Below are 12510 nucleotides of genomic sequence, written 5' to 3'. Positions count from 1 at the left end.
TTTCTTGGGTGAATTACCAACTAATCATAGTTTGCCAATTAATGTACAACTTTTTTTAAAGATAATAAATAAAATAATAATAATTTGTGTTAAGTTTTTAAAATAAATAAAAAATATTAGTAGCAGCCAAAGGATGAATTTTTTTGAACAATTATAAAACCGTCACAAAAGAGTAAATGTATAAACACTAAACACTATACCCTAAATCCTTGGAAAAAGCTTAAACCCTTGGGTAAAAATCCAAACACTAAACCCTAAATTCTTGGATATACCCTAAACCCTTGGATAAATCATAAACACTAAACTGTAAATCCTTGGGTATACCCAAAACACTAAATCTCTCTCTCTCTCTCTCTCTCATCGTAAACCTTTTTTTTGAAAAAAATTAAAATGTAAACATTCTTTTAATTCACTGATTATCTTTTAACTACCACAATTTTGATTTATATGGGAATGTTTTCTAGTTTAATATTTTATCATGAATTTTTATTGGGTGAATTACCAACTAATCATAGTTTGCCAATTAATGTACAACTTTTTTTAAAGATAATAAATAAAATAATATTAGTAGCTGCCAAAAGATGAATTTTTTTGAACAATTTTAAAACCGTCACAAAAGAGTAAATGTATAAACACTAAACACTATACCCTAAACCCTTGGAAAAAGCTTAAACCCTTGGGTAAAAATCCAATCACTAAACACTAAATTCTTGGATATACCCTAAACCCTTGGATAAATCATAAACACTAAACTGTAAATCTTTGGGTATACCCAAAACACTAAATCTCTCTCTCTCTCTCTCTCTCTTTCTCATCGTAAACTTTTTTTTGAAAAAAATTAAAATGTAAACATTCTTTTAATTCAATGATTATCTTTTAACTACCACAATTTTGATTTATATGGTAATGTTTCATAGTTTAATATTTTATCATGATTTTTTCTTGGGTGAATTACCAACTAATCATAGTTTGCCAATTAATGTACAGTTTTTATAAAAGATAATAAATAAAATAATAATAATTTGTGTTAAGTTTTTAAAATAAATGAAAAATATTTGTAGCTGCCAAAAGATGATTTTTTAACAATTTTAAAACCGTTATACAAAAGAGTAAATCATAAACATTAAACACTATACCTTAAACCATTGGAAAAAGCTTAAACCCTTGGGTAAAAATCCAAACACTAAACCCTAAATTCTCGGATATATCCTAAACCCTTGGGTAAATCCTAAACACTAAACTGTAAATCCTTGGGTATACCCAAAACACTAAATCTCTTTCTCTCTGTCTCTCCCCCTCATCGTAAACCTTTCTCTCTCTCTCTCTCTCTCTCTCTCTCTCTCTCTCTCTCTCTCTCTCTCTCTCTCTCTCTCTCTCTCTCTCTCTCTCTCTCTCTCTCATCGTAAACCTTTTTGAAAAATATAAAAATGTAAACATTCTTTTAATTCACCGATTATCTTTTAACTATCACAATTTTGATTTATATAGGAATGTTTCCTAGTTTAATATTTTTATCATGAATTTTTCTTGGGTGAATTACCAACTAATCATAATTTTCCAATTTTAGTTGTTCTAATTAATTTATTAAGAGCATCGATAATTTTAGTTGTTCTAACTTTAATGTGAAAACACAAATAAATAAAAAAAAACTAATTCTAAAATAATACTAGAGTTTTGACCCACGCTACGCGTTGGTTTGTTTTATATATTTTGGTTTTATTTATATTTCTTTAGTTTTTTGTTAAGTGTATTTTCTAAAATGTATAAATGTATTTTTACCAAAAAGTGTAGTAACTGTATTGCTTATTGCCTAATTGTAACATCTTTATTTAGTTATGTTGAGCAACATAATATTTATATTTATTTTTTTCTCATTTCATCTTTTTTTCCTCATTTAATCTTTAATTTGATTCTATGTTTTTGATCTCTTAATGCTTTGTTATGTTGGTTATTGTTTTTACTATTTTTAGTATTTGTGTCTCATTTAGTCACATTGTTAAGGAAATATATGTTTTAAATTAAACAGAAAGCTGAATAGACGTAATTTATAATCTTTTCTGAAAATTTTCATTTATGTAGAATTATGTTTTTAAAATAGTAGAATACATATGCACAATGAGTAATAAGTTTGAAAAGAGTTATAACTTATAAGTGTGTAGCTATAACTTGTAGCCTTTTCCATTTTGTTACCATATATTTTTTCCTTTTCAATCGGAGAGAGTTTAGGGGCATTGTAAAGCTTCATATTTTTAAAACATATACTCCCTCGTTCAGAAATATTTGACACTGTGGTGCTTTTTTCTGTATCAATATATATGACGTTTACTGAATTCAGTGCAAATAATGACGGGAATTGACTTTTTGTACCCTTGTATTGTTACGGTGAGTTTTAGGATCTTTTTGAATTGTAAATGATCTCAGGTAATTGAGAAGGTTAAATTAGAGATTGCATTAGTTTCCTTAATTTATGTCAATGTTGTATAACGTCAAATAAAAAAGAACAGAGGGAGTATGTAATTTCCGTAAAGCTAATCAATGCTTCTATTTGTTTTATTTGTTTGGTTAGTAGCAATCCTCAATTTGCATTGTTGCAGTTCGAGCATGATGATTTGGCGATGATTTGTTCAACTGTGCCTCTAAAAATTTAGATGTAAAAGATTATATATAAGTAAATTAATTGTATCTGTAAAGTTGTTTCTGTAGATTTTTTTTGTAGAAACTTAAGCTGTAGTTAAATTTATTGTAAATGTAAGTTATAGCCTGTTAATATTTTAAAATAAAGGGAAATTTTCAAAAATACCACTTTCAAGGTACCATTATTCATCTTTACCACTACTAAAGACACATTTTCAAAAATACCTTATTTATTAAAATGGTAAAGACTCTTATATTTTTGTTTTTATATGCTTTTCAAAATTCTAATCCCAAATTCTAAATCCTAAACCTCTAATTCTAAACCCTAAACCCAAAATCTTCAACTCTAAACCCTAAACCCTAAACTATATACCGTAAATTCAATATTCTAAACCCTAAACCCTAAAGTCTAAACTATAAACCCTAAATCCTCAACTGTAAATCCTAAATCTTCAACTCTAAACCCTAAACTATATACCTTAAACTCTAAAACATCAAATCTAAACCCTAAATCCTAAACCTTCAAATCTAAACCCTTCATTAAAAATAGTGGTAAAAGTGGTTAGTGTAAACATGAAAAGTGGTACTATGAAAATGGTATTTTTGGCAATTTCTCTAAAATAAAATATGTGAAATATGTGATGTATATATAAAAAGTAGTTTTTATCAATTTAATAGTTTGTATTAATATTTTTTATAAATTATCAAAGTTTAGTGTTAGTTAAAATGTGATATGTAAATAACATTTATGTTATTTAAAATTTTCAATAATTTTTAAAACACCAAAATTAAATTAAATGTTTATAGGTGTTTTAGTTTATGATTATATAATTTATTTGATATTAGATATGTTTTTACTGATTCTACAGCCTATAAAAAAAGTTTTAGGTTTTTTACTTAAAATACATAAGAAAAAAATTTACTTTAGTTTTCTTTTTTGCTGTAGCTTTAAAATTAAAGATAAAGCATTATTGATAAAAATTTATAGCAATTTTATGTTAGCTTTAACTTTTAAAAATAATGCTATAACATGATTCGTAAAATTTAGTGATTAAAAATGAATAAAACTAAAGTAATGAGAGAAATCCTAACCAATCATTCCCATAATTTGAATATCATGTCTTATGATTAGTAGAAGGATACAAAATTATAAATTTAGCGTAGTATTAATGTGATACTATATAAAAGAAAATAAAATAGGTATGTTTAAAAAAAAAGTAAATTTAAAACAAATTTCAAAATTTTCATAAAATTTATTGAAAAAACAAATAAGCTAAACCTTTTTAATAAAAATATACTTCCAATGTAACTTGATTGAAAATTAATTTTTGAATTTTAATGAAAATATTTTAAATGGTTATAACATAGTTTTACTGGTTTATATGGGCAAATATAATTAAAATAATATAGTGTACAATTAAAAAGCCAAACAATATTTAACCCATACATATATATAAGAAAATATGAAATATAAAATTATAATATTTAAAACAATAGGTTATTTATAGAAAAATTTAAATTAGATTTTCAAACTCGGCGATATTAAATTAGTGAAAAAATTCGGCGCTTTGAAAAAACGGATTAAAATCTAGGCAAATATTAAAATATCTTTAACTATAAATTTTAACAGCTGCAAAAACAAAAATTAACAGCTGTAACATCGGATTTTAATACTTACTTCCAAAGCATTAAGAATAAGAGGTGATTCGTTTTCTTATTATGACTTAATTTTTAATTAATAGAATAGATATATTTTCTTTACAAAATCATCCATTTCTTAGGTTTGCAGCAAGCAAATCAATCATTAAAGTATCTTTACTTTTATAACTTTTGGCAGCTGCAACGTCTGATTTTAACACTTATTTCCAAAGCATTTAAGTAGAAAATAAGATCTCTGAATGTTTTCAAAAAAAAAAATAATAATAAGAAAGATAGGAAAAGAGAGAAAAAAGAAAGTTTGGAAGCAAGAAGAAAGACTAGCAAAGTTCACTAGAGTCCATTTCTCTTACTACCAAAACCTCTTTGATTCCGCATCAGATCTACTCTCTTCTCCACAAATCTATTGGATTTGATTCCGTCTCATCGGATTCTTATCCATGAAGGAATCAGATCTGACCACCGAACCCATCGCCCAGAACCTAATCAAGCTAATCAGCAATGTCTGTTTCTCCGTCTTCGTCTTCACCGTCCTCATCTTCACTGTCATCGCCGTCACCTACCAACCACCAGATCCATGGCTCGAATCCGCTCCCGCCCTAACCAAACTCCTCACCGCCAACGAAAACGCAACTTTCAAAATCGACGGCTCGATGCTCAGCACCGGCGAAGACATCGCCTCCTCCCCGATCCCACCTCCCGCGAACTCCACCGTCACGGAGGCGACGATCGAGCTGTCGGAGGAGAAGATCGGGAACATGACGGTTAAGAACTCTTCTTCCGTGGATTGCGACGATCTGAAAGTCGTCAACTGCTCGGATCCGAGAGTGCTCGTCGCCGTCCAGAGATTCAATATGAGAGTTTTCAAATCGATTGTGTTCTTGGAGTACGAGACTCCCGTCAACGGTTCGAAGCCCGACGAGTGCGATGTTTCTTGGAGGTTTAGGAACAGGAAGGAGAAGTCTTGGAGGAGATACAGAGATTTCAGGAGGTTTAAGTTTGCCTTCGGTGAGAATTGTACTTACAAAGTGTTTCACACTAGTGGTTGGCACTCTGGTGTCAATGCTCGTAGGATTAGGATCAAGCCACGTGGAGGTGGTCCGAAGGCTCCACGTGGCGGTGATCCGGAGATCAATGATACGATACCGACGCTTGGCTCTCAGACGAATTTCAGGAGAGGGAAGTATTTGTATTACTCGAGGGGTGGTGATTACTGCAAGGGTATGAATCAGTATATGTGGAGCTTCTTGTGTGGGTTAGGAGAAGCAATGTACTTGAACAGGACTTTTGTTATGGATTTGAGTTTGTGTTTGTCTTCGAGTTATAGCTCAAAGGGGGTTGATGAGGAAGGTAAGGACTTTCGGTACTACTTTGATTTTGAGCATCTTAAAGAATCTGCTTCTATTGTTGAGGAAGGCGAGTTCGTGAGGGACTGGAAGAAATGGAACCGGTCGCATAAACGGAAAGTTCCGGTTAGGAAAGTTAAGACGCATAAGGTGTCGCCGTTGCAGCTGAGTAAAGATAAGAGCACGATTATATGGAGGCAGTTTGATGCGCCTGAGCCTGAAAACTATTGGTACAGAGTGTGCGAAGGGCAAGCTTCGAAATATGTGGAGAGACCGTGGCATACGCTGTGGAAATCGAAGAGGCTGATGAACATTGTGTCTGAGATTAGTGGGAAAATGGATTGGGACTTTGATGCGGTTCATGTTGTTAGAGGCGAGAAAGCCAAGGACAAGAAGCTGTGGCCACATTTGGATGCAGATACATGGCCTGACGCGATTTTGAATAAGCTTAAGGGATTGGTTCAACCGTGGAGGAATTTGTATGTGGCGACTAATGAACCGTTTTATAATTACTTTGATAAGTTGAGATCTCAGTACAAGGTTCACTTGCTTGATGATTATAGCTACTTGTGGGGGAATAGCAGTGAGTGGTACAATGAGACAAGTCTATTGAACAATGGGAAACCAGTTGAGTTTGATGGGTACATGAGAGCGGCTGTTGATACGGAGGTGTTTATTAGGGGGAAGACACGTGTTGAGACTTTCAATAACCTTACCATGGATTGCAAAGATGGGATCAATACATGCTGATATTGATCAATCTGGCTGTGATATGTTTCTCTTTACAACTTTTGTACCCATGCCATTTCATTCTTATATTTGTTTTGTTTATTGTATTCAAAGCAGTTATATGCTTTTGTTGTTGTGGCCTTGTGTTCTTCTAGCGATTGATGTTATTGGTGGGGGCAAGAGTGTATGTAACGTTTACATTTTGTTATACAAATCTCTTAAATCTGCAACACCAGCTACCATTTCTTGAAATTTTGATAAACATGTCTAGCTTCTGAAAGTAGCATATAAAAAAAAAAGAACGGTATGTGTTGTGTTACAGAGAAAAAAAGAACGGTATGTGTTATTCTTTCTGTTTTTGTTTCTAACAGAGTTGTGGATATATCAGGGCTAGGAATTTTAACATAGTTTGAAGGGAAATTGGAATCTATATCCAAGAAAAAATCTATAACTGTCCATAACAACATATTGGCTGGAATATCATGTATCTTTTATGTAATACTACATTGCTTCCTTAACCGATCAGAACAATTTCATCACAAAATCATTTAATGAGAAAATATTGCAATGTTTTTTTCTTCTTTTAATACTGGATATATTATCCTATTACAAATTTGAAATAACAGAACATATGATTCTGCTGCCGGTAATTCTATATGCCCTATGAAGATTCACGTCTGACTACATCGTCTGAGAAAATATTGCAAAGTTATATATTGCAATATGTATTATTTTTGATGAAATGTTATATATTATTAACATAGATAAAAGAGACAGGAGTTGACAATACAAAAGCTTTTTGGTCGATGGGTTCAGGAAAATAATGATTGTTAAAATTTTAAAAATCTATAGTTATTGGCTAATGTATTCTAACATTCTTGTAAAATCAAGTGTTATTGGATTGATGATTCTTCAATGACATATAAAATCTATTGTTATTCAAAAAGTTTGTGTTTTAAAGATTTTTAATTCTATCAAAATCTTGTGTTATTGGAACTTAAATTCTTAATACTTTAACTCATAAAACAAAACTTTCAAAATAATGCATTGATATTCAAGATTCTCAAAATCATTGTAGTAGAATAATTTCATAGATTTTTAAATATGAAAAACTCATTAAAACTAATTATAAATTTAACAAATCTCTTGATTCTTAAAATCAATCAACCGTACCTAAATTCATCTCTCAATAACCCCCCAAAACATTTGCGCATAAACCCTTTAAAGAGGAGCAAACAGATATTAAAAAAACCAGAGCAGTAAGACCAATCTTTCCCAGTGCCGACACAAGGAGAGGTTTATGGCTGCATGACGTTTCCCGTTGCAGGTTCTTTTATGTTTTCGTGTTGGATTATAGGTACCGTAAGGTTTCTTTTTTTTTAATTTGGGAGAAGGGGGTGGGGGTAAAAAGGTAGCGTAAGGTTCCAAGCAGCAGAAAATGTTGGAATTCGTTTTTAACAATATGGTTTCGGTAAGTTTTCGGACGAAGACATTTGTCGGAATAACCGAAATGTCAGACACTATGAAATAGTGTACTCGTATGCCAAAATCAGAGTTGGTTTTGAATGAGAAATAAAAATCAAATATGAAATTATTTTTAAAATATTCATATTAGAAATATGAAGTGAGAATCCTCTTATGTATAAAATGGAGAAAATAAAACAAAGCTTGAAACTTTGTTTATACTGAGAAAAAAATATTTGGACCAAACAAAAATTTTAGGTTTTGAAATTTGGTAAATGGGTCAAGAAACTAATAAAGAAATTAGACTTGTTGGTCTAGCCTTTACTTAATTTAGTTGTCTTTATTTTTAAACTTTTTGGTAAATAAAGTTTGAATAAAATAAAGAAAAATATTTTTGCTAATTAAATTGATCAATGTGAAGTAGTGGAGGTATGAATGCAAAATTGATTCTGATTTTGTAACCTACATCTAAATGCACATCCATATAAGAATCTCCATTTTTATTGCTAATGTTTACGGTTTGGTTTATGAAAAACGTAGGCTTTGGTTAGTGGACTATATAATAGTCATTGTTCTTCTCATTCTAGAGATATAGACAAGAAACTATTCTCCCATTCGGAATAGTTATGCTAGTATTTTTTATTTTGAATCCGAGAGTATAATATAAAATTAGGATCGATAGATTCTGTTTTCGGTGATGGTAAACAGAAACAATGCTGCAGTTGTATCCTGGGAATCTGAGTACTATTAAACCATCACACTACGGAACATTTAAAGATTTAAGGAAAGAGCTTAACCATCTCGACTCTGCAATTTATTTTTATTCGTTTGTTTTGGTATTGTAATTTTGATTTTTGTTCTTATTATCTTTTATAAATATCATTGCCCATTGTAGTAAAATAAGGTTCTTACACTCTTAAATTTTTAACTATTGTTTATGTTTTTTCACCAGCAATACTGATATTTGTTAAACAAAATTTTTAAGAACAGGTTAATCAATTTTCGGAATAGGTGCCGGAATTTATTTGGCTCTGTTGCTCGGAATCAGAAAATTCGTATGATGAAAGTCACTCTTCTCCATCAGCTTATCCTTGATTATGATTTTAGTTGACTTAATTTTCTGGTATAAAAATCATTAATAATAATTATTTTCTAACAGAAATCTTTGTTAAGATTTTTCAGGAAGCGGTGATTACAATTTGCTCAAGTCACTACTTAAACAGAAAAAGAGAAATTTTTTCTTTATGGTGTAACTTAATTTAATTACTAATTACATGGATGACCATGAGAGAAAAAAATGATTTAAGATCAAAGTATGGTGATATATGTTATAAACAACATTTTGGTTCTTAAGGGATCAATGTTATATAAATAGAAATGGATTCGTGAGTCGACGCTCCAAATTAAGTTTGTGAGAGATCTGCCACATATGAATCATTTGCCATTATAAATATAATGTTGTGGATAATGATTAAAACATTTATATTTCGGTAATGTTTAAGTGCAAGTTGTAAAAAGATTGACCATGCAAAACCATTGCGAATTCTCACCAATGTGACTAAAACTGATATGTGTATTGTAGTTTCTCAAGTCAATATGGTTGAGAATAACTATATATAATGGTAGTTTTGATGGTACAAAGAATATCTTTTAATGGTATGATATTTGCTAAAAAACATATATATGTTTTGAGAAAAACTCAAAGCGTAGACAAGTTGGATTTATAAATCTACTTGAGAAAACTATGAAAGTAGTTGTATATAAAATATGAATTTCTGAGAATGAAATATATTTTGTAAAGAAAATTTTAATAGTTTCGAAATTAATTTTTATTTAAATCCGAAGGAGTTATATATCAATTTTCTAAACTCTTAAGAGATGTTGAAGGAGTTATATATCAATTTTCTAAACTCTTAAGAGATGTTATATAAAAATATGCATAATTTGAGTTATCTCAAGAAACGTGGGGAAGCTTTGCTTACCATATAAAATTGTTGGCAAGAGGTCAAATGAACTTAGTGATGTTTATCACAATATGAATTTTTTTTTCTTCTGAGAAAAAAACTAATGTAATACACTGAGTTTTTGTGTATAATGGTTAATTGTATTTTAAAAGAAAAAAAAAATGACAAAAATCATTTGACAATTGATCTTGATTAATCTCAAGAGATTATATTCACTGTGATGACAACCTAAGATCCTTTTATTAAAGGTGTGTCATGAGATCATATTGTATATCATCAATAGGAATGAGTTCGCTTGTGAATTAAGATGAGTTTGGCAGTAACTCTACCTAACTGAATGGAGATCCCAAGAAATAGGTTCAAGGAGACAATTAAGTTAAACTAAATCTGTCTAGAGCACTGTAAAACTTCGGTCTATACCCAGTTCTTATGATAATTAAATAGTGTTACATGTAAGGAATAGAGGATAAGAATTTGCTTTTAATGATATAGCTTTGAGATATGAATGGAATAGTACATGATCCTCCTCTAAACAATGCTAATGGCAAATCACCTTGTGAGTGTGAAATGTGGTAGTTTCTAGGAGAATGAAGGACATACTATATTCTCTAAGTTCATTCATAGTTAACCAGGATTGTTCACGGCCACAATGAACACAATAGAGAACCTAGTTCTTTGAGAGAATGAAGCTGTATTTTGGCTATTGTCTAGGTTTACATCAAAGTCCGGGAGGTTCAAGGCATCATGGCCATCTCCTAGCTGAGTAGATCCGATAGCTATTAACAATGACTGGTTCAAGGCTAAAAAATTGCTACCAACTCATAATGCAGTGCATTTCTCGTTTGTCTCAAAAGTCTTTAGTTGAGTCTTTTCGAGTCTTGTCTAGGAAGTCAAGTCTGTCCAGTCGTCTAGTGTCTAGAGTCATTTCTATTCATGTGGGGATTGTTGGAACTCGTTTCGACAATATGGTTGAAAATCATTTTTCGGTAAGTTTCCGGACGAAGAAGTTTGCCGGAATAACCAAAATGTTTGACACAATGAAATAGTGTACTCGTATGTCAAAATCAGAGTTGATTTTGAATGAGAAATAAAAATATAATATGGAATTATTTGTAAGATATTCATATTAGAAATATGAGGTAAGAGTCTTCTTGTGTATAAAATGGAGAAAATAAAGCATAGCTTAAAAATTTATTTCTCCTGAGAAGAAAGATATTTGGACCAAACCAAAATTTCAGGTTTTGAAATTTGGTAAATGGGTCAAGAAACTAATAAAGAAATTAGACTTGTTGGTCTAGACTTTACTTAATTTAGTTGTCTTTATTTTTAAACTTTGTGGTAAATAAAGTTTGAATAAAATAAAAAAAAGTATCTTTGCTAATTAAATTGGTCAATGTGAAGTAGTGGAGGTATGAATGCATAATTGATTCTGATTTTGTCACCTACATCTAAACGTACATCCATATAATTATGATGAGAATCTCCATTTTTATTGCTAACGTTTACTGTTTGGTTTATGACAAACGTAAGCTTTGGTTAGTGGGCTATATAGTAGTCATTGTCCTTCTCATTCTAGAGATATAGACAAGAAACAATTCTTCCACTCAGAATAGTTATGCTAGTATTTTTTATTTAGAATTTCAGAGTACAATACAAAATTATGATTGATAGATTCTGTTTTTTCTTGTGATGATAAATAGAAATAATGCTGTAGTTGTATCAAGGAATCTAAGCACTATGGGGCGTTTCTTTATTCGTTTGTCTTGGTATTGTAATTTTGATGTTTATTCTTATTATCTTTTATAAATATCAGTTATTCATTGTAGTCAAATAAGGTTCCTAGCTACAAAAATTGCGGTATGGCATGTATTGAGTTGAGCATATGTTTATGAAAAATAATGTCCCGTCAAAAAGATTTCTTACACAGAGACTCGTTCCTCTTTTGTGTCTTTAGTGAAACCATTGTCGTTGCCTGTCTTGCTGGTCTTGAAACAAAGTGTTATGTAAGGAAAGACGTGATGAGTTAAACTAAGCTACGATATGTGGTTGGTGCTGGAATGATTCCGATGACACATGTATGCTTTGTCGTAGATCGATCAGGCTAGATTTGTATGAAGAATGTTTCAAGCTGAGAGCTCTTTATGGACCCTGCTCAAAAAAATCAATGGTATATTAAACAATATAGGTTTTAAAATTTATAACTTTACTTTTGTATCTTCGAGTACTAAGTTTAAAAGTTTTATATCATAATTTTGTATATTTATTTTTGAAATTTTTTAATTTTTTTTGAACTCTGTTCCACCGCTCCACTTGCACGTACTGTTAGACGGTCATACCTGATATTATGGCCGACAAAGATAAATTATAGGAGAAGCTAATCAATCTTATACATCTATGACGCGGTCATCTGATCCAAATTCGTCCATGAAGATTTGAAAGAGAACCAAATCTAAGCTATTTAGAAACAAGTTGAAGTTTTACTCCAACAATATGTTCTATTAGATGTTTTCCTGCACCATGTGCACTGTAAAAATCTTAAAATATTTTTAACAGATAAATATAAATTATATTTAATTTTTTATTAATATTACAAATTTTCTTTTTCTTATCAATATTTTATATAAATTTGATTTAACTGAACATTAAAATTAAGATAAAAACAATTTTGTTTATTTTGAATTATATTTAAGAATGTGCATGTATATATTTAAAATTAT

The 12510-nt window shown here is 30.4% G+C and overlaps 1 protein-coding gene across 1 annotated transcript; it reads left to right on the top strand.

Annotated features, from left to right (window-relative positions):
• Positions 1 to 4509: 4509 nt before the first annotated feature.
• On the top strand, positions 4510 to 6600 carry LOC108847722 (uncharacterized). Its single transcript, XM_018621044.2, has one exon. The coding sequence runs from the start codon at positions 4731 to 4733 to the stop codon at positions 6384 to 6386; it is 1656 nt and encodes a 551-aa protein (XP_018476546.1). The 5' UTR covers positions 4510 to 4730; the 3' UTR covers positions 6387 to 6600.
• Positions 6601 to 12510: the final 5910 nt, after the last annotated feature.

Source organism: Raphanus sativus, chromosome 3 (assembly GCF_000801105.2).
Source record: "Raphanus sativus cultivar WK10039 chromosome 3, ASM80110v3, whole genome shotgun sequence".
Lineage (NCBI taxonomy): Eukaryota > Viridiplantae > Streptophyta > Magnoliopsida > Brassicales > Brassicaceae > Raphanus > Raphanus sativus.
This window is presented reverse-complemented; position numbering and strand designations above follow the sequence as displayed.

Excerpts from the sequence above, each read along its gene's own strand:
- LOC108847722 (XM_018621044.2), top strand. The coding sequence starts at position 4,731 with ATGAAGGAATCAGATCTGACCACCGAACCCATCGCCCAGAACCTAATC.